Genomic DNA, 23518 nt, shown 5'->3' with positions numbered 1-23518 from the left:
AACAAAAGTCATCAGCATAGTATAAATCAAGTGATCCAACAGACTTTTCAAAGTCTGTCCCATCATGGGAGGCTTTTTACCTTGGAGGCTTTTGTTCTACCCCAACTGCTTTACATACATTCTTTGGACAGACTGCTCCTCCAGCAACAACTTCCTATGCTGTAAATCAAATCACTTTATTTTCATAGCAACTTATCATAGTAAGGCCAAGACCAATACAATTTAATACGATATTATTGCGAGAAAGTGAAACCCAACAGTTATCAAGCATTTGGCATCAGTGGAGAGGGGGAAAAAAAAAACAATAAGAAACCTCAAAGATGTGCAGCAATCTGCCGAAAAATGGGGTAGAGAAGAGAGGTGGGGGGAGGGGCAGAAAGGTAGGAAAGAGGAAAAGAGGTGTGGATAGAAGAGAGGCGGCTCGTTGGCACTGTGCCATCCTTTCACACCAAATAGGAGACAATCGCTGAAGGACGCAACTGTGGAAGTAGTGTGTACCACGCGACTCCCTTGTTATTCCCCAGACTGTGCAAAGAAGGCCCTGTGCATCATGGGATTTGCCTTACAATGCACCCCAGATACCAGCCCTGGTCTCTGGGCTCTGAAAGCAGACAGAGCTGACGTAAATGGTCTCCCTGCTGCATTATCACCGCACCGCAGCTCAACACCCCAGAGGCTACAGGCATGATTAACGTCTCTCTCAAATCCACCTCCCACAAAAATAATAACACAACAGCCTGTTTTTCATGACATATTAAGATTTACATTCGCTTTCTGTGATCAGTCATAGGTTCTGTTGTGTGCAAATTCAAACACAGAGCGACTGTAAGACAGACATAATATTCATATGGACATGTGTTTGCCTTTGAATCAGTGTCATCTCTTAAACAGGTGGCATCAAACGCTCACCACACCCTTTAACACATTTTAACAATGTGTGGAAATAGAAATAGTGTTTCCTTTATGACTCTGAAGCTTTTGCTATGCATCTGCACAGTCTGTCTGCATAGAGTATGTGCTTATATATATATATATATATATATATATATATATATATATATATATATATATATATATATATATATATATAAACAGCAGTGAGCTTATTAATGTCAGTCCCTCGTGCTCTATTAATAGAAGCCATACATTCGTGGTTTAAAATTAAATGTTCAATTAATAAAAAACCTCTACTGTTTTCAATAACAACTCCTGACAATGAACATGAAGTGTGTGATACCCGTCACATACAATTCATTTGGAAACGGTGCAGACGATCTGTGCACGACTGAAAATTAGAAGAGGGGAGGGAGCATGTGGGGTCATTTCACTCTCCTGCATTATCTGACAACTGCAGCTCCTGAAACCACAGGGACTGCTACATAGCCTCTTAAGGAGCTAAGGCAACATAATCAAAACCAAATCAGCTCCCCTTTTCATGCTCTCCCTGTATCTGTTGGTCCTGAGAGAAACAATTACTTCTAGAGTGTGGAGGAAACCTAGGGGTCCCAGGCTACTTGAGCAGCAGGAGCAGCAGCAACAACACAGTGCTTTAAAGTACTCTTTTATTGGATATCCAAGTTGGATGACTGTCTAAAGAAAATAGGTCTTATTCATTATTAGAGCCAGCTGTGGCTTTCCACACTGATGACTCATCCATTTTTCTTCCCCCTATTCTTTTGCTTTTTTTTCATGGTGTGGTAAAGAGGGGTGGCGGGTGGAAGACATGAGGGTTTCTCTGTTGAAGGACTAGGCCAAGTTGACACTGAGCCTGTATCCACTGGTGGTTGTTTGTTTGGATTATGGAGGGTACTGTGGCCAAAATTGTGCCTGCTCACTGATTCACTCAACCTTGCTCATGCACTCACTGTGCCACGTGGATCCCCAGCACATCTTTTTAATATCTTCACCTTTCTTTCTACTTTTCCCCCCAGTGCCGATAATAAAGACAGAACCCAGTGATGAATATGATTCTCTGGGGACTGCAGGGCTGCCCATGCATTCAAAGCCCTACTTCAACCAGCCCAGGCTCACTCCCATCATGCCTGTTGCTGACCCTGACGCCTGTCTGGTTAGTGCCTACCCTGCGTGCCCGCCTCGCCATGCAACCATTCCATCTTCATCTCCCAGTTCCAGCCCCACCCTGCATGACCTATCCCCTGTGGCATACAGCAAGTGCCTCTCCAGCAGCCCCACTCACGCAGCTCCACCAGGTCCTGTGGTGCCCCCCATGCAGGAAACCGCAGGCCGACATAACCTCACCCACCCAGCCTCACCAGACCACAACTCTTGCCTTGGGATGCTCCATTCCCAAGGAAGCCCAAACCACCTCAACAGTCCAGGTCCCAATGGTTACCACCCCATCTATGCCAACAGCAGTCCCTCATCCTCCCCGGTGTCTCACCCTTCCACTCCTGGTGGGACTTCAGAGAGTCCATTTGCACAGAGCTACAGTCCCACTCAGGCAGCAGCCGGTTCAGCCCAGGCAGGAGGGAGTCCACCCAGCCTGCTACCTGAGGATGCCAGCCCCCCTTCAATGGCCGTCACCATCAAACAGGAGCCACAGGAACTGGACCAGATGTACTTAGATGATGGTAAGTTACCAAAAAAAAGGGCCTATGCATATTCTTTTCACGTTTCAATTTGAGGAGTATTTGAGAATTTAAGGTATCTTTTTTTAAACGTACTGTCCATGCTGAGATTACCGTTATGCAGTACATCACATAAAGACCTTTTGCTTATCTGCAAGCCCTCACACATCACCGCATCCTGCTGCACCTCTCAGTATTTCCTGATGAATTCACGCTGCAGATTTACGTCAGATTTGTATAATTTTAGACCCAACGATGTATTTGCTTTTGATGTATCGTGCGGCCCAGCATGTGTCGTCCAAGTGGCTGGTGTACTTTTAAACAGTATACTGCCTTGATGGGATTTTGAAACAATCTGTCAAAACATCAGAGCACCAAGGTCAGCCGGAGTGCAGCAGAACAAAAACAGTGGCACACGCGTAGCGAACCAAACTGTTGACATAACGACTAATGAAGGAAACAAAACAATGGGTAGAGGTTTCCTGAACCAAGCGATTTCCCCCAAAAAAATCTCTGGGAGGGATGCTGGGAGGCAGGAGGCAAAGGGTTTGTTTTCGTGTCTTTTCCCCACAGACTCAGCACCATGTGGCTGTCGTCATCAAGGGAGACAGTGGGGTCACTGGTAATCAAACCAGTCACACCCAAGGGCGCATATGGTCGAGTTTATTGCCCACTGTGCCCATCACACATTATGTCTCTCAGGTCACCAACCTGTTATCTGTGTTAGCAGAGGCTCCACATGTTGTTATGATAAATATACATAGAACTAAGCAATGGCGTGGTGCCAGCTTGTAATGTTAAAAAAACCTGCTTCCTAGTAGAGGTGGTGAGGTAGACAACTCCTCATTGAACTCAGGAATATCACACTTCCTGTGCAGCTTTTGTTCAGCGTGTCTGTGTGCGTGTGTGTGTGTGCATTTCACTCAACAGCCCTGGGAGTAGAGGGGTGATAGGCATGAGGGGACCAGGGGAGTTTTGCTGTGGAACTGTAATTGAGTTGAAATGCAGTTGTCAGCACATCTGTCAGCCCTGATGAGTCCCATTCGTCCTCACCTCATAAACACAGAGTACAAAGATGAGGAGGGTGTTTGGTATCTCCTCTATAAACCTTAACAAAAAAAAATACCTATTTATTATCCTTCCGTCTCTTATTTTCTTTTCTCTCCCTGATGCTGGATGCTCTGGAAATCAGATTTCAAACACAACTCTATTGACATTCTGTTCGCTGTTTGTAATAGATTTTGGCAGGCTGAAGCTTTTATTTCAGCATTAACTGAATCAAGTGAAACAGTAGCTTTATTTTGTGTTTTGCAGTAAGACTGGGCAAGAGGTCCTTTTACACCAACAGCATGAAGATGCACCAAATGTACATAGTAGTGCCAAGGTGAAGTCATGTAACCTTGTTTCTCTTTTCCCACCAGTCCATCCACTGTCACTTTAGCAGACGCAGACTTCCTCCTGAGCAGGGGTCAAATGTATTCAACCAGTGATTACAGTTGCATTAGGGACGCACAGGAATGTGTATTGATTGACTGAAGACGGTGAGGCAGCTCCTTAAAAAACCTCAGTGTGCTGCCATTTTGCATCACCTAATGTCTCCACAAGCTGCTGTGGTGAGCTCCTGGAGACCTGGTAAGTGTGCGGTGGTAACAGCATACTCCAAAGGCATCTGCTGCTCCCTGGCCTGGCCCTATCTCAAGCCCCATCATATGAGCCCTAAGCTAAAATAAATAAGATTGGAAAGCAGCTCACAGGGCGTCCTGTTCCCCGTCCACACGCATTACCACCGTGTGTTAGCGAGCTGAGCGCTCCATTAGAAAGGGAAGACAAGCGGATGACCTCACCACAGCAGCAGTGATTTAACGCCAGCCATGTAGAGTAACGTTCCTCCCCAGCAATTGGGGGCCGGTGATTTGGAGTCTGCGGGAGCACACTTGATCTTCCCCAAGAGTGGAGTGCCTCCCACACTTGAACACTGAGGCCTCCGGCTCTCATCAGCCAGAGGAAATGTGTCTCTCAGGCCGGGCCCAGATTTTACACAGCCCCTGAGAAATCACTCAACTTATCAACGGTGAGCTACTGTACCGCAAGGAGCTTGGTTAGTAGGCAAGGAGCTTAAAATGTAAACCCCCCCTGTGTGTCATACACACTCTCTACTTTAATCTGCTGAACTCATCCCTCTATTCTGATAGGAGCTACCAAGGTACAGGGCGAAACTGGAAGTCGGTTGCAAGATCTATATGTTGGGGCAACCATTTTCTCTTTGAAGCACATTGGTTCTCGTCTGCTTTAGTCTCCCTTGTGATTCCTGTAAGGCAAGCAGTAAGAAAGGAAGAAACAACTAAGATGTGTTGCTTTGCTGACTCACTGTCATAAACAACTAATGGTGGGGCTCACAAAAAAACAACACCGTTTTCAGACAATTCAACCCTCTATATGCACTTTATAAGGCACCAGAGCAAAGCACCAGTCAAATGACATCAGTCCATCTAACAATAGAATTTATGAACATCACAGTCTCCAGTGTTGGCTTTGTGAGCCACACTAATTGGGGCCAAAAAAAGAAATGGTAAAATGATGGCATGCTTCGACACATGTCTGAAGGAGCAACTCTGGTGACATCATACCCCCTCTTGTCTCCACACCCACTGACACATGTCCATCTTAACCAAATGCACATAGACTTTACACCAATAATTTTGCAAATTCATCTTAAACCCTTCACTTGTAACTCTCTTCCCGGTGTTTGGAGGTATTTTGGCGTGGATGTGTGGGCATGTGTGAAGCAGAAATAGTGTTCTGGCTGAGCCAGACGTTTGGTCCTGTGAGGCTGCTGCCGTGTGTCCTGTCTCATTAGCTGCTGCTGTGATGGGTGATATCATGAAATGCACCTGAATGTAGCACACAGCAAAGTAACTGGTGCTAATCAGAGGGCCAGATTTCTACCAGCTGCCTACCTGGGAAACAGAGGGCCCTTATTCTCCAAAATAAGAACACAGTGTGCAACACAGCCTCTGCTGATTTCTGACATTTGACATATGTGCTCTGATTGCGTCTTTGTGATCGTTTCCTCCTCAGTTCAAGGTTTGTGCATTTGAAAGTCTCCCAGGCTTGTTTTCTCAAACTGAAAACAGAATTGTTGTTGGTCCTCCATTCTCCCTTCCTCCTTCCCTTCCTCCCTCCAGCAACATAAAAAAATGCATTCTAACCATGCTGAGGAAAACCCGTAATGATGATTGAGAACGTGCCCGCACTGCGCTGAAAACATGCTGAGTCGCTAACACTGGAGTATGCCACAAGGTCGGGTTTGAGATTGAATTGAGATTGAGATTGCAGAGCAAAGAGGACTTGGGGGCAAGGGTTATCATTAAAGTGGAGGTTGAAATGTCTAATGGGACTAACTAAAGCAGACCTGTATGTTCAGACAGTATGTATATGGTTCTTTTTTAAGAGGTAGGGTCAGATAGATGTGGAAACGCTGTAAGAGTCAGTGACAGCATGTGCTTTCACAATACTCCACCTCTGACCCTCTGGCCTTTTGGGAGCAGGTCAAGCTCCAGCTAATAGTGTACAGAAAGAAAGGCTGTCCTGTGGTTAAGTGCAATGCCAAGAACGTTGTCTCCTTCTAGACGTAGGGATATTGACGGGTGCAAGATGAAGGGTGATGGCTTTTTTATTATTTATGACTGCAAAGAGGATGTGGATTTTTTACTATTGTTGTTCATGCTGCCGTCTCATTCTAGGAATCTTGTTTTCCTGGCAGCCCTCGATATGGTGAGGTATAAGTAAGAGTTTGGTCTTGCTGGAGAAGTTTTATAGTCACAGGAAAAATTAATACGTGGCTGCTTTCTTGGTTTGGCTGCAGACCACCTAAGCTATGGATCAACAACTGCACTTTAGGGATTCAGCAATGCATTTGATTCAATTTCTTCTCATAAGATAAAAAACCATTATGTTAAATGTGCAAACTGAACAGCTGTGGCTCTTATTACCCATTATCAGATATTGCAGACCCTTCCAAGAGTGTGCTGTGCAGTGGCAGAGGTTATGTTATGATATTAATGGATCAATTTATTCATAAAACGTAACTGTATGACAGAGCTCACTGCTTGATTTAGCAAACGTTTTTGTTGTAGTTGTATTTTATTTGAAAAGACGACTTACACCCTGTAGTACAATACAGTTGGCAAAACTGTATTGTAAAAAGGCAGATATAAGTCAGCTTTTGCAATGTAAACTAAAGCACAGTCACCCACCAAAGACTCTGGCATCTTCACCAAAAAGAAATAACCTTTGCACTTCAGTGGAAGTTCTCAGGATTACCTTAGCAACCTGTATTTTCTCTTGCATCTCTTTTATCTTTGTCCCAACATAAGAGCCTTTCGGATTCCTGGTTGTGATCAGATATATTTTTTTGGGTCACTTGATATGAAAGCCACTGAATTACTGCTTTTGCAAATAATTTGATCTAAATGGTAACATATGATGCAATGAGGTTACCCTATTCGCACTTTGATTTTTACTTCTTTGTGAAAACCAATAGGAGCATAATTAATTTTGAGAGGGGCAGTAAGATTAATCTTCAGGAGTTCACTCCATTCATTAACACGGTGAGCTGGGTGTGCAGGGGCATGTGTGTGAGTGCGTGTCGACCCCAAACCCAGGCAACTGAGCCAGACGATCAGGTCTGGTTTTAGTCGCTCCGTCATAATATCCACAGTCACTGAGAAAGAATGTGTCTGCTGAAAATCTGCAGCTAAATTACCTAAACAAATTGGGTTTCTTTTATGTCTGAGATCTGATCCATGAATGCATTTAGGTGAGAGAGTTTGATTCCCAAAAATGTAGATTAGCTACTTTTAAGATTTGCGTGTTATTTTCTCCCATTGTTCCAGTGGAAGTCAGTTATTTGACATTCATAGCAAAAAATAATATATAAGCATTAAAACAAAAATAACAGACTAAAGCCACAAGACATGGGACACACTTCCCTCTCCAGGCACATTTGAGTCTATTTATTAAAGCAATATTCCTTCAGTTCAGCATACGTCATGTGTTTCTTATAGATTCTCCTGACACAGCCGTTTAGAGGCTCGGTTTATGTGGCTCACATTCTGAGGTTTGGGAAACACGCGTTGAAAAGCCACTGATCCACACAGATCACAGCGGGTCAGGACTCAGACAAAAAAGCCTGTGGCTTGGCTGGGATCTTCCTGTGTATATCTGTGATCACAGAGCTTACACCTCACCCCATACACCCTCATTTCAAAATCATTATATGACAGGATGATCAGTGATGGGGTCTTTTTTATCAATGCCTTAGTTTAAGCTATGATTTTTTTAATTTTTCTATAGTCAATTAATACCTTTTTTTCCAACATTTACAGTCTTCATAAGGCCAAATGTTATTGTGGCAAGCCCCTTTTTAGATTTTAGAGGCTAGGATTTTAAAAACACTGTTCCTCTGTGGAGTCAACTGATCTCTCTGCAAAACACCACAAATGTTGCACTGTCACAGAAACCATAAATCTGCTCTTGAATCTTGGATATGGCTTCAAAAAATGTGAGCACATGGAAAATGCAGAGTCCAGACACATATAACACCGGGCAAGTACAACTGATTTGCCGCAAGATTCCCTACAGGGAGGTCAGAGGTCACGATCAACTTCAGGACAGCAGCCCTGCAGCTCGGGGTTTGGTCAAGGACAATTAAGTCCAGCCACAGACAGCTGAACATGCTTCAAAGATGGGACCCTCTGCTTGAATAACCACACTGAAATGCTTGCCGTTAGCAGAGGCAGTGTTTTTGGTTGATATTTAGGGGATGTAAATACCTGTGGCATCGGTAAACAGGAGTAGGTCTCTGTCCCAGACCACTTAATAACAGCTCCCCATCTGAAATTTGTTAGCTCAGTGAAATAGTATCTTGTAGCAAAGGTTGTCAACAGAGAAGTCTGATCCAGCCTGGGAGGGATGGGGAAAGCCGTTGGGTTTTGTAACTCTTGGCAGAGCTTGCGGCCATGTGCAGATACCTCAGAAAGAAGAGAGTGGAAGAGACAATCCTGAAGAGAAATCAGGAGGGAGAAGTGGCAGAAAATTGGAAAATTTAAGAGGGAGTGAAGTAACTATGCAGATATGAACTGTGAGCAGTACGATTCCCTGTAGAAACAGTCACAAGACTATTAACCAAACACAGATGTCAATGTTTAAGTGTCACAGCAAATTGAAAATTATGCTAAACGCAGCTTAATATAAAATAAAGGTGTCAAGACAGTTCTGTCAAGATGAGAATCCTGTCATTCAACATCCATTTTCTCCCCCACTTTATTTTTAGCTTATTATCTCTCTTCATAGTTTATGGAGCTAAAATGGAGGAATAAAAAGCCACAGAGTGTTCTGTGAGATATTCTCATCATGCCCTCACGTCCAGGAATATTCAGCAAGCATGAGAAGAAACAGGCCAGCCATAGAAATAAAGGAGACGGGGACAAAGAGAGACAGACAGACTAAGAAAGGAGAAAGAAGGGAAAATGTGAGGTGGAAGAAAGTAGCATGCAATCTTGGTGATTTTCCCAGGCAGCACTTACCATTGCCCCTGTTCCTCACATGTGCACACACACACACACAGGTTTGCGTAGCTATTCTTCATAGGACACTGCACTGACTTCCATTCATTTGACCACCTAATACCTTCGGTCATTTATGTCACTATTTGAAAAGGTTTGCATGTCTCTTTCCTACAGTTGACCAACAAACCAGGTAAACAAAGTAAACAACTGGCTTCATTGAGCGCATGTTTGATGTGCAGATCAGTAAACCACCCCCACCAGATAAACAACTTTCCAACAAATGTTGTACAATCAGTAACTGCTCAGTCAGTATGTGTACAATTTCTGGGTGAGAGTGGACCAATTTTAATAAAGTATTGCAGATCCACTAAGTTGTGGTCCCAAATTGACTGTATTTCCTGATTGGCCAAACAATCAGGAAATACTTCTTTGATGACTAAATGCTGGGAAAATCCAGCAGTAATCTGCAAGCTGGTAACCACTTTCTCTACAACTTGTCATCATTTAGCAGTGATTAATGAGAGACCTTGCCCTTACACTTAATAACACACCCTTTCCTCGTCATAGCGATACTGATGCCTTCTGCCCAGACGAGGGGTGATGCATGTCTGTGTATCCATCATAGTAACTTTATGACATTACAATGTCACATCAGACTGAAAGCTGCCCGGTCCTTTTTTGGAAGACTTTTAATCGAGAGTGCTTTTTAACAAACTAAATGAAAGGAAAATTCTGAAAAACCATATGTCCTCTTGAACCTAACCACAATTTAGCCCTGAACTAGTGGTCCGGATGAGGTCAGTGTTTATGCCAGACAAGCTCACACATACACACATGCATGCTTCATGCTCCTTTTTGTAGCTAAAGCTGTGAGAAGCAAAACACTAAAAGTCAAAGGAAGAAAAACATTACTGAAGTTAAAGATCACATTTTCTTCCTCTCCCACCAGTGGCCGCAGAGACTTACCACGCATTGGGTGAATGGGTTTCCTACAGGGGAGGGAATGATCATAACCACTGAACTGTAAGTGTCCTACTGTTGACATATGACCCATCGCAGTTGTAAACCTCAACGGGTCCCCTGACTCCCTCTCGATCGCACTCGGCTGAGCCTAATTCTTCTCTAAACAACATGCTAAGAAATAGAAAAATCCCTTCATAGCCAGTAAGCCTTTTTTTAAACTGTGAGAAACACCGAGTGATTAAATAATCAAAGTCCACATGGTACGACACCAATATTGAATTCAAGGCAGGCCAAGCTAGTTTAGTACCACGGTGTTCCAGCTTTCAATTAGTTATAATTAAACAATATAATCACAAAATGTAATCTTCAGTCGTTACACGTTGTATCACTAATTATTATACAGTTATTTGTCACAAAGGCAGTTGTCATATTTACTATAATCATGTCAGCAACATTCAAATCAATCTAGAAAGTGATGTGTTGAATATAGGATTATTTTAAACTCAATTTAACTTAACATAAACACTTCAAAGAGTATGTTTTGTGCCCCTAAAACTGAAACCCCTGTCTCAGATGTACTGTATGACAGAGTACAATACCAGGCTCTGGTTCCCGTTAAAGTGTAGGTTTAACTACTAATAATAAAATAAATTAAATAGCACAAATGGATGCAGGTTAAATTGTGGTTGTATACAGGTGACAGAAAATGTCTCCGGGAGAGAGGTTTTGTGTTTGCTTTTGACTCAGTGCAGGTTTCCTTACTGCTGAACAGTCTCCACATATCAAAGTAAATTTAACTTTTGGCAACCTCGCCTCTCTCCCCTACTTGCAGGCTGGTCCAACATGTGCCCTAAGGCGACCTCGTTTTCTATAGGCGTCTCTGAATCATCGTAGGTGATGGGGATCTAAAGTAGTAGGGCAGCTCTTGAGGTCATCACACAGAGTTGATCAGGTCACACTCAGATCCAGCAGAGTGCCAGATCATGAGAGCACAGTGGGGAAGTTGCAAAAGGAGAAGCTGTATTATTGTGCACAGCAGGAACTTTTTAAGATTTAGTTACCTTGAGTGTACTATTCAATGCCTTTTCTGTGACTTTAGGGCAACACCTGCAGAAGTCCTCTGTCAGACTCTCCAAGATGTTGGACTAGTGGAAACACTGCTTTCATCACAGCGTTGTTTCCAAAATACTGCTCTTAAGTGTCCAGTGTGCTGTACTCCTGATACTTCAAACAAAAAGTGGTTAAAAATAGTATAAAACCATGCGAGTCTTCTCCCAAGGCCGATTTTAGCAGAAGCCTGGGACTATGTTTTTAATATTTTACAGTGCAGAACTCAGACTAGCAGAGGACAAAGCAGAACCAATGCTTTTTCACTGATGGTAAAACCGGCTATGATGTGCTGACACACTGATACACACACATGTATGGTACACACAATTCAAAACAGGAAGGAGCCTCTCTGAGCAATCTCCGTGTGATTGATTGAGAACAATAAAGCCTGCACCGACCTAAGGCTTTTTGGACACTGAGAATATAGTGTTTCTGTATATAAGTAAAACAATTCTGAACTCCCACATTACGACTGACAGTCAACAGGTGATTTAAGAAGCGCAATACAAATGCAGTTATAAATCCTATCATATGCAGGTGCATGGCCAAAGTCTCCCTCAGACGGCTGCAACCCAATGCCGTATGATTGTTTCAATATGCTCATATTTTTAACAGTGTGCCAGTTTGAAAACCAGTGAAGTCCCGAGGCATCAGTATCAACCTCAGCTGGACCATACTTTTCTAATTCTGAATCAATTGCAGCAAGTTTTATCAGATGGCTGAGTTATTTTACCATAACCCCATTAGTAATGAGCCATACAAAACAAAAAAAAACATTTTAATCTGACTCCTTTCATATCTCAGTCACAAAGATGTGTGTCTCTGCCTCCATTTGGTGTATTTACAGCCTCGGATGTTTGCTTCACAGAGTCATGCTTCGGTAGTTGTGTGAAACTGGACTTTTGATTTCTCACAGTCTTTGGTGGACAATGCACACTTTATGCCAGATGCCGTTTCGTGTCAGACTTTAATGTTTTACCTTTGATAAAATCAGTTCTGTAGTAGTAGGTTTTCACTACAAATTGGAGATACTCAACACTGAAATACCTCTGTAGTACTAAGTGGAGGATATCGTGTATCAAAGAGTGGTGGGTAAAGGTTTTCTGTTGAAAAATGACCCACCAATCAGAAAATTTGTAACAGACAACCAACAAGGTTTTGGAGAACTAATTTTACAGATGCCCAGCCTATATTACCATGACCCACTACACTTTATTTTTTACTGCTAATTATAGGTACAATTATTTTCCTATGTTCAAATTCAGATCAGAAAAAAAAAAACCTCACTGCAACTCAAAACACTTGTTATGATCTCGTTTCCTATATTAATTTGTTTACATTTGCAATGCACTCTAGACAAACTGTGCAAAGACGTGCAGTGAAGTCAGTGATGAGGGCACTGGAGAGCAGCTCTAACCATGTAAACACCTCCCCCTCATCCTCTCCGGAGAGCAGCCTCGAGCGTGCACACCAGCGGCCTCCTGGGCCTGGGAGGAAATGAGAGGAGGTGTGTGTGGGGGGGGGGGAGGGGGTTAGTGGCAGGCTCACAAAGAGACACAGAATAAGGTGAGATAGGAGAGGGCATGACACACCATGCATGATTAAAGACGAGGGTTACACACTGCTGCCGCCAAAATAAACACATCAGTGGTGGAGCTTTGAGTAAAAGCTGTTGTCTTTAGCTTTCTAATTTGGGATGCTACTGGTTTGTTGCTTTTTAAGCCTGGAACACAGAGTTTCTATTTCGTGTTAATCTTAACAAGGCAGACACTGAGACTCTCCTGGGTTGAGTCATTTGGTTTGGAAACATGTCCAATCCATCCGACTGCAGAGAGCCATAAAGCATGTCCTCTGAAAAGTAAGGCACATCAGAGATTCACAGGTGGAGATTAGAGCCCGTCTCCGCACACTACATGAGACTCGGAGAGGTTGTCAGTGTTATTTCTCAAGGCTGCTTCATCTCTTCTATCCAACTGAGCCAGGAGCCTTTGACTAAAAACAGCAGCAGCCATATTGATTGCAAATCTCTTCAGTGACATCAGAGCACTTAGTGTTCACACTCCAAACTTTATTTCTTCTTTTGTCTTTCGCAAAAGAAGAGTCAAATGCCTCCTGTCTTTTGTCATTATCGTTCTAGCTCCTTTTTAGGTGTTGCATAGACTTTAAAATTTGACTGCAGTTCTACTTATGTACTCCCGTCAACAAACTGATGGAGATTTGGTTTCAAAGAAGCTCTTTACACCAGAAAATAATAATTTTGCTTATTTGGCTTGTTAATACGATTAGAGACCTGAGTCTTTAGGATAAATACTGTAATTGATTAGAGCAACATCCTTATGAGCAATGGTAGATCAGTGGTAGAGCAAGTCGTCATTCAACTTGAAGGTTGTGGGTTAAATTCCCAGCTCCACTCGTGTTCATGGTGATGTGTCCTTGGGAAAGACAATTAACGTTGCTCCAGGCAGTATGTAAAAGTGTGCTCTGCACATAGATACACTGTATGAGCGTGTGAGTGAATGGCAAAAACTGGAGTGTAAAAGCATCAAGACTCACTTTGATCAAATTGTAAGAGTCTTTCTCTTAGGTGGCAGGTGTTATTTGAACAATCAGGGGATAGGAGAGTAGAGCCTGTGTAGCTGGGAGCTGACACAAAGAGCAGAAAAATTCCACAAATCACTGTCACTACACTGCTTCTAGGATACAGTTGCTTACTGACTGTGAAAGCATGACAAAAGTTGAATAGACAGATATCAGCTCCTCTCATCTCTCCTCAGAACTCTTCGAGTGAATCAAACCGAAAGTAAAAGGAGCTGAAAATAGCCGTTTGACGGGGACATGTTTCTGCCGTCCCCAATGAACTTTACGGCCTCGCTCATCAACTATTTCTCACAGTTATCGCTTTCCACTTATGTCTAAATCATTAATTTCATGGCACCATTGTTAACCTTCCAAGCATGAGGAGGTGATTGGCTGAGGCCGATAGCACAACGGTATCTCCACGGCACCTCAGAGATTCTGCAGCACTCTCAATATAAACTCAGCTTTGTTTTAAAACCAACTCACTCTGCAGCCCTATCTCTTCTCCTCCATCTCATCTGTCAGGTGTGGAGACTGAGTGCTTCCACATGGGAGAGCACAGAGCTTCACACATCAGCCTAGCTGTAGGGATGAAATATGCTGTCTGTACATATCATCACATCATTAAGCCCAAAGGGATCCCTGGGATGGATTAGAAGCTGTCTACCTGCAAAGCTCAGATGAATTTATGAACCACTTTATCATGATGAAGCATTAGTGGAACACTTTGTCTCTTTCCATTTGTGTTTATCTGAGGGAATAATGATTGTGCCTCTCTCCATTTCGCTCATTCTCCTTTTCAGTCACTCCATCTCAATGTCATTTATGCGTGTTCTGATCTTTGACCCCGCCCTATTTTCAATGTAACCGGTTTCTAGCGCATGATAAGTGACATCGTCCCATCCTCTGCGTCCAGCCGCTTGAGCCATGTGTGGGCGGCAGCAGATTGTCCATTAAGTGTTTCTGCTGAGGCCGAGAGAAGATTTGATATAGTGAGGAAACAAAAGTAATATGTACCAGGAAATTCAATTGTCTCTCTCAAGCAAGTTTGAGCTTTAGTTTGGCTTCCCCACCAAATCAATTTCACATGAAAGCACAAGTTCAAATCAGGTTGAACTCCCGAGTCTGTATTTATGAGCTTCTGCACAAATATAATGCCAGTGTTTATCCGTGTTTATATCAAAGTGCTTCTATGACTCAGATGCACTTCCTCTCACGCTGCTGAGATTTTTGAGTGCCACAATTGAAGGAAGCTACGTCCTCTTTGTCACAAACCTGACTGTGCTACTACAAGGAGGTGTAAGTAAGCAGAGGAAACCCCCCCTTTGCTCCAGCGTGAAGGTCCTTGACCTTAACACAGCTGCAGTTAATTCGTGCAGTGAAAGTGAGAGAAGTTCAGGGGGGTGCCCTCCGCTTCTTCAGCATCAGGAGACTTGAAGTGAGATCAGAAGTCCCTGGCAGGAAGCCTCCGTTACAACTTACAGTTCAGAGGTCATGTTGTGGGTAGTCAGCTGAGAGAGGCTGGGGAAAGGTGAAGTCCCTACGTACCAGGTCATTGTCAGGCAGTCCTGTTTTGGCAGAAGGGGGATCATGTTACGACAGCAGGAAACCCCGAACAGCTCTCAGGCCTGAAGGCTCTGTGTCTCACCAGACCACAGGGCATCCTCTGTTCTCTGAGGAAGCTCGGCTGTTATTGAACCTGCACGCTGCACTCTCCTCCAACGATGCTAACTAAATCCCTAGTGCAATTCAGGTTCATGGTGAAGTCTAAGAGTAGCCAAATTAAGGGAATTAAGTAATCCATAGGCGGCTTTCTGGATTAAAGAATACAAATCGAACCATCATAACTGTTTCTTCTACATCAAGAGAGTCAAAAAATAAAAATTCCAAGTTCATATACATTAGTGGAAAAGACAAAAAAAATCATCACATTTTATTTTCTTACTATATTTCTACTGGCTTGAGGAACCAAGTTTTGGAAGTTTTTATCAGTTTTATCTTCAATCCACAGTTTTGAAGAAAAAAAAAATTGATTAATTTAAAGCCTGTTAACGTTAATTTGAAGGCTCACAGGCACATTCAAGCTGTATTCATTTTGGCCCGGCATTTATTCCATTTCCTTACAGCACTAGTTCAGTGCAGACCAAGTAGGCAAAGATAAAAATCACAATATTTTCTACTTGGTCTGATTGTATTTATTTTATTATTAGCAGGGGCAGCTAAAATGCAGCAGTTACGCTGTTGTACCCATTATATACAACATAACACTGTCCAATTCAATTTAGATAATCATGATACACTAATAGTAGTAAAAGCCTATAATTATTGTCCTAATATTCATTCTGTATATTATACCTATTGTGCAAAGGGAACTTTTCCCCTGATGTATTATCACACTTAATCTTGGTTACAGAGGCCGTGCTCCCATTTTCGGCAACAGTGGTAGCAGCAAGCAGAAGTTCAAACAGCTGTTGATGTACTTGATGACAGATTTTTTAGTTGGAAAAACTTTTTTCATCATCTTCCAGTTCCAAAGCCAGACAGAAAAATATGACAGTAAATTAAATCAGTATGTATTTTGATCAGCATGACAAACATGGATTAGCTGCTCCCAGATAATACCACCACTGCTTCCAAAATGACATCAGTTGTGCAGAACTGTCAGACCACGACTGATTTATAGAGGCAAACAGCCCCCCTATTCTGCAAAGAAGAAAATATCTAACACAAACAAGATGTCAGGCCAAATTATGAAGTGGAAACAAAAGAGCCACAAGTTTATTCAGGTTACAAACGTCTCCTGTGTACTGAGAGGCTGCTGGACTGATGGACATTTGGAGGCGTCCAAAAAAGTTAGAGAATTTCAGCCAAGCAATCAAACAAGTAATTAGCACTCACATTTTCCCTCAGGGGTTGGAGGAGACCAAAACAAAGCTTTAAGGGAGTAAATGTTGATTTGGATGTTAAACAGACGTTGGTTTGCCAGCTCCCAAATTTGAAAACATATGATGACCAGGTGTGAACACATCTGACTCAGGCAACCTCCTGTTACAATCCGCATGTGTGGAACTGCAGGCAATGTCTGGACCTGGTCCTCCAAACATTGGTTTCTTATTTATAAAACAGTCAGTGCTGGGTTGACAGTGTGTTTCTGAAACTTTCAAGTTGCCAATAATGGTTTAAAGACATGAAGGTATTGAAATCTCATAATCCTTTTTTTTTGTAACAAAACTACACTGATCAGCAGCTCTAAAAAAAAAAAAAAATCATCCTTAAACTTCCACAGAAGTCTGGAAGAAAGTTAAACCTGGCTCAACTTGCCTTAGCTGGCAATCATAAAACCAGGGGCTAAAATGACTGTAGCTCTAGTAACGTTCCACAGATGTGGAATTGTGACTCTTTATAAATCATTGTACACTATTTTGGTGTCTAAAAGTAGCATTTGGCAGACACATGCCAACACCTACACACACTCATGAGGGGGCTGTAAATCAGTGCCATCTGTGGTCTGAATTTTATCCGAGCCTTCCAGTATGTTTGGTGTTAGACAAATCAAACAATGAATCAATTGTCTACCACCCCTTGAGTGTTAAATCACACCGTTTCAAGCATGCACTACGCTGGCAGCATGTACACTGGAGGCACTTGACCACCTGTGTCCCAGCAGGCAGGGGCAAATCATGTTCTATCTCAGTTGATACGGGCAAATACGTTTAGCAAGTCCAACATTAATTCAGCCATCAGTCATACATGTTAGAGACGAAGGTTTGGCTTCAAACCACTGCCAAAAACACTGGCCCTCCCTCACAGAGGAGCTGAATTGTGCATTAAAGTTGTTCAGTGCAACACAGTAAAGCATAGTCATACTTTTGTGTCGCTCTCACACCTGCCTGAAATAGATCTCCAGGCCGCCGAGCCCAAACTATAAGCACTGACAGGTCTGCACCGTGGTTTACCAACGGCACTGGTACTACAGTTAATAAAGGATGTCACTCTCTTTAACTCAGACCGGCAAGACCAGGGGAATATTTGGAGCTCACATTTCTGCTGTTTTTGTTTATTCATGAGCGGGTACTCGCCTAGTAACAGCTTTCCATTATTAACCTGGGAAAAAAATAAAAAAAAGAACAAAAACAAAACAATACTGTTTTCAATGCTTTTGAGAAATATACCAGGCCACAGAGTGTGTATGTACACATCTGAGGGTAAACATTATGGTTTTTACATCTTAACTGTGTAGTATAGTGTTCTTCTTTTTTCTTTTTCAATATCATATATAAATAAAGAAAGTGGAAAACAACAGCCTAGTCTGCTTTGTAAACAAGTTTTACAAGTCCCAGTTTGCAAAGACGATCTTGTACTTATACCACAGCCAACATTAAGCAAGGGAATTCATTTATTTAGTACCAAATCCCACTATGATCAAAATGTTCCCCAGCATGTCTGTCTGCCTTCCCTTATTCTGCATAGTTGTGGTTATCTAGTCACTTCATGGAAGGTGAAACGGAGTCAAAACTGAAGTGTCATGTGGAAAATGTTGTTAAAATTTCATTTCATCTAAAAAGCAAAAAGTGGGAAAAACAAACTCATTTGTCAAAAAAAAATCATTATTATTATGCCTTGGTTTTACCTGTGCACCTATAGGTTTCAACTTCTCTGTACAATGTCTTCAGTTCCAAGAAGCTGCTGTAACTAAATAATGATAAAAGTTGCCCCATTAAACAACTATAAATAGGTTCTTATTGTCTTGCGGTGTGACAGTTGGCCACATCCTGTTTCTGAAACTCTCACATTGCCAAAGATGAAAACACAGGGGGCCAGTGGTTCACCTTTTCTTCTCTGTATCACTCGTTTCTTAAGAATGGAACATTATGAACATGCTAATGGAAAATATTGATGAGGCTAAATAATACTGCAGTTAACGCGTGGGTGGAGAAGACGTCACAGTTGCTTAGCGTGACAGAAGAGAGGAAAAAAGGCCACTGCTTTCCCTCTGAGCAAAATAAAAAGTACACTTGTTGGGTTTTCCCTTCCCCTCCTGGAGCTCTTTCCCCTGTCGGCTTACACAATTGAGCAGCCAAATTAAAGTTTGATCATTTAATTGTTACCTGTGCCTGTACTTCCTTTATATCCTGCGATGGCAAAGCTAAAAATAAATTCAACATGTAAATGCCTGTTTAGCCCGGGGGCAGAATAGAGTTTAAAACGCCAACAGTGCTGCCTGGATTTTTCCAAAGGGAGTTCCTCCTGTTTAGGGAGGTGAGTCCCAATGTGTGTGCGTGTGTGTGGCATGCTATTATAGGTGTGTGCCTTCTTGTTTTAAAAAGTGCAATCTGTTTATTTTTGTTTCCATTCTTGGCAGAAAGTGTAAATATTGTTGGAACGTTCACCATAAATCAGTTGACATTAGTATCATTGTTGGATATTATAACATTTTCTTTTTTTTAATTCACATAAATAAAAGAGATGGGTATGAAAAAGGCTCCATCTTGTTCTGTTTTTTGGTGTGTGTTTTCATCTCGATTAGTGCAGATGCTTCACTGTTCACCAAGCAATATCTCGTGATAAAAACTTGCATGCCCACTTTGAACCTCAGAGTGGGTGGACTTCCTGTCTCGGCTCTTCACTGTGGAAGGTGGTTTCACCAGACTCTCTCTCTCTCTCTCTCTCGCTCTCTGTCTCTTTCTCTTCGTGTACATCAGTGCACTTTATCAAGCCCCACGACTGAGGAGCTTTTTGTTTGTGTTAGGCTGCCGTGCTCTGGGTCCCCGTCGTCTTCACAGTCACTTCCCTCTGTTTTGCCAAAGAACACAGACCAGATAAAGGCAGGAGACTGATCCGTGTCTGCCTGAGTGTGGGAAAGGCGAGGGCACAGGAACTAGAGCAGGAAAGACAAGACGGCAACTGAAAAGCAGAGATGGGTGTACAGCACCGATATGACTTTTAAAGGCTGGTAATGACATAGATATGTTTGGATTGTGACTACTGATACCCGGTATTTTTCAACGTGAACATATCCAAGCCAAGTATTTGGTGGAGCGTCACCTCATCTGACCTTATTATTCTTTTCTTTCTTTTTTTTTTTAATTCCATCATATTATTTCATCTTTAGTTTCAGGATCATTAAAAAAGAGGCATGATTCCAAATGTAATTTATAACTTCTAATTCATCTCTTTAGGATTCCTATCCATGTGCTCAGGGCAAAAATAAGTTGAAGGCACCCAAAACAATCTCTGCATTCTCAATCAAACAAGCAAAATGAATTTTCTTTCCCACTAGACTGGACTGCTAGCAGACCTCAGAGGTTCAAGGCAATCATTTCATACCACATTAATGAAGAAACATACAAAGCACAAAAGTGAAATGATAAAGACTCAAAACCAGATAAGGTGAAAACCAGGGACATAAAAAAAAGGTTTCCTATGACAAGCTTTGTACCTGTGAGGCCACCTCTATGAATACCAAAAATGTTCTAATCCACCTTTTTTTCTTGTCTCCACAGTTAACGAGATAATCAGAAATGACCTCTCCAGCATTTCTGTGCACACTCACGCATAGACGTCCAGATGTTCTCTGCAGCAGCAACTCGCTCAATCAAGCATCATCAACAAAAAAAAAAAAAAAAAGGAGGACAAAAAGAAGAGATCCAGATAATGAAGAACACATATTTTGCTCAGGATCTCTGACTGGGCCATCAAGCTCCTCCTCACTCAAAAGACTTGCTGCTTAGTCACATTGACAATCACTGGCAAGCCACATTTGAAAAAAAACAAAACAAATGAATGTTATATTTACGAAAAAAGGGAAGTGGTATCATCAGGGGGCAAAGTATACAACACTTGCCTTAATAATTCACAGCAGATGTTCTATAGTGGACCAAACAACTCACTGAGACTAATTAACTCTTCGATCGTTGATCAACGACAATCTTCATTTTGAACCTGATCTGTAAGTTAATGCATGGACAAACCAATGGGACAATAAGTGTCATGCTTCATCACTTTTGTTCATTCGTTTGTGCAGTCAGTCCGCAACAGCCGCATCGGTGCCTTACAACAGTGATGTTGACAGCAAATGACAGCAGCAGTCACAAAAAATGCAAAATGGTCGGAACCCCCAAAGTGAAAGTTTTTATATGACATTTTTCTATCATTTCAATGATTTGTTTACAGGGAAACAGGCTAAAAATAAAAGATAGACAATATGTAGGGAGTATGTGAATTGTAGAAGTGTATTTTTGTTTTCTCTTGCTTCTTTATTATTCCATTGTTCATTTATACTGAATGTTATTGTATATTCTTTTGTATAAACATGTATTTGAACATATGTATGCCTTATGCATTTTGCTACTTAGCTTTCTTTGTTTCTTTTTCCTTCAGTTGTGTCCCCCTGATTTGATTTGTACCATTTCTACTATCTTGCATTATTCTTTTCACCTTAGTGCCTATTTTTAATCATCCTGTCCAGGTCTTCCAGACGGTCCTCCACCTAAATCATGACATAATGACGCACAGACAATCAGAGACATATCTAATACATATCCTATGACAAAAGTTCCTGGTTGCAGGGGCTTATAAAAAGGCAGGTAACAGATTCCCCCGACCCATGACTTAGAAAGCAGCTCAACAATGGTAAGCTTACCTGCTAAACTTTAATTATAATACTCCAGGACAATAAATATTTGCCTTTTACATCTTGCACTGCAGGTCTCCATGTAAACAGGCAAATGAGTAATGGAAGTGCAACATAGGCTCACTGTTACTTGTTGGCAGAACTGTTACTTACAGCTGGCAATAATTGATCGGATTAAACCAAAGGATTTTGTCTTTGGTGAAATTATTGTCCCAAGTTTCCTTTTTCTGTCAGAGACTTTAGCATAGAACAGCTCCCCCCATACAAACATAGAGAACATTATGCACTTTACTATAGAAACAGCAGGTTCTTCTGCCTCCAGACCAAATATTGTAGATTGATTTCCACAGTCACGTCAGAAAATTACCATCTCTTCTCTCACCATGCTGCCATCTTTTCCACAGTATCAGTCTCCTGGAGCATGCACACCAAACTAATGGTGGGGATCATTTAGCTGTCACTAGCTTCCCATATAGCTTCCTAATCCATTTTAGGACATATAGTATAATAGCATGCTAAAAAAAAAAAAACTGTATGATTAAGTTTTCTTATTTTTGTGCCTTACTCTCTTTCTCGGCTACAAGATTATTGTAACTCTATAATGCTTTTCTGTGTAGGCACAAGGTGGAACATGTTTCTCTTTAATATGAGATATTTATGAAAAATTAAATTTGTTTTAAGTGCATTTAATGTGTTCTCAACAATTAAATAATAAATGATATTATGGTGACATACGTGAACAGTCTCCAGTTACTTTATTTACATTTGAACGTGAATGTTACAGACTGTTAACCTCTACAAAAGGTTTATATTATTATTATTATTATTATTATTTTTATCATTATTATTATTATTATTATTATTATTATTATGTTAGATGGCTTTAATATGGGCCTTTTTTTAGTAGCTAATAATATGAAGTTCAAACTTTTTTTCTGTTTTTCTGTGATGTGTTTTTGTATTTTTTCCTACAAACTACAATTTGGGAAAACATGTGTTTAATACCTTTATATTTTTTATATTATTCCAAATGCAGATTAAACCTTTTAAAAACAAATTATATTTTACAGTGGGGAATTATTTCCAAATGATGTTTCCTGCCTTATCTTCTTTTCCCTCCCGTTCATGATTTTTTGACTATTAGATGCATGGCCCATATGGTGATGCTTTAAAGGATTTTCTCCAAGCTGGCTTTGCCATTTCATGAGTTATATAGTTTGACCTTTATAAACTTCACTCTGTTCCAACCTACAGTATACCTGTTTCCCCAACAAATCCAGTAATGGAGACAGCCGGACATTGACCAATTAAAGGTGCAAAAATCTAAATATTGCCTCCTTCCATTTTTGAATGTTATTTTAAAGCATGTGGTATATTATTATTGTGGTTAAGGGTGTACTGACAGTTTTACATCTTACAATGTTTTCTTTTGCCAGCATAGCAGAGAGGGTACCTCAGTAAATCACTCAACATTGATGTATTTCTGTCCTCTACTTTTGTTTCAAACTAAAGAAAATAATCCTATGCTGCAGTTTAACTAGGGCACGTGCAACAAGCTGCTGATATGCAAAGTACAAGCAGAGGCCTGTGTGTTTTCCAGAGAGTATTGTCAGTGGTGGGTAGTTATGAGTAAAACAGCTCTCCTCCATGGGAGCCGTGCCACGCTCCTGTGTACCACCTGCCAGTCCTCCAGACTTTTTCCATCCGGCAAAGTTATGAAGCGCCCATCCCCATAGTGACAGAAGGCAGGCCTAGGCGGTGCTCCCCTGCACCACCGTGGTTAGCCCAAAATAGAACTACTATTTACAGATGCAGTCACGCCCCTTTTTCCTGGCACCCTGTTTCTCTTACCTTAGCCTGCATCTGATGGGCACGTACCCTTTGACACAGGAGAGAGACAGACAACGACGGGCCAGTGCAGGAGCAGAAATCAAGTACCGGCACCGTCTGAAGCAGACGCTAAGATACAGCTTTAGAAGCCTCCAAGTACTTTACACTGTTGTATTATACTAACCATTTTCTAGTCACTTTTTATTCTACAAATAATTATTACGCAAAAAGTTTGGTACTAAATTTGT

The 23518-nt window shown here is 41.6% G+C and overlaps 1 protein-coding gene across 3 annotated transcripts in view; it reads left to right on the top strand.

Annotated features, from left to right (window-relative positions):
• LOC122775063 (nuclear factor of activated T-cells, cytoplasmic 1-like) overlaps positions 1-22174 on the top strand; it is a 57496-nt gene extending 35322 nt beyond the window's left edge. For 2 of the 3 annotated variants that reach the window (XM_044034767.1, XM_044034765.1), the window contains 3 exons: positions 1932-2591; positions 10107-10180; positions 20311-20372. In XM_044034767.1, the coding sequence (XP_043890702.1) occupies positions 1932-2591; positions 10107-10177 (731 nt within the window). In that variant the 3' untranslated portion in view covers positions 10178-10180; positions 20311-20372. Of the gene's footprint in view, positions 1-1931; positions 2592-10106; positions 10181-20310 lie in introns of all 3 variants that reach the window. The other variant, XM_044034766.1, reaches the window with a different exon arrangement.
• The last annotated feature ends 1344 nt before the right edge of the window (positions 22175-23518 follow it).

Source organism: Solea senegalensis, linkage group LG9 (assembly GCF_019176455.1).
Source record: "Solea senegalensis isolate Sse05_10M linkage group LG9, IFAPA_SoseM_1, whole genome shotgun sequence".
NCBI lineage: Eukaryota > Metazoa > Chordata > Actinopteri > Pleuronectiformes > Soleidae > Solea > Solea senegalensis.
The sequence above is the reverse complement of the archived record's forward strand: the minus strand, read 5'-3'. Positions and strand labels throughout refer to the sequence as shown.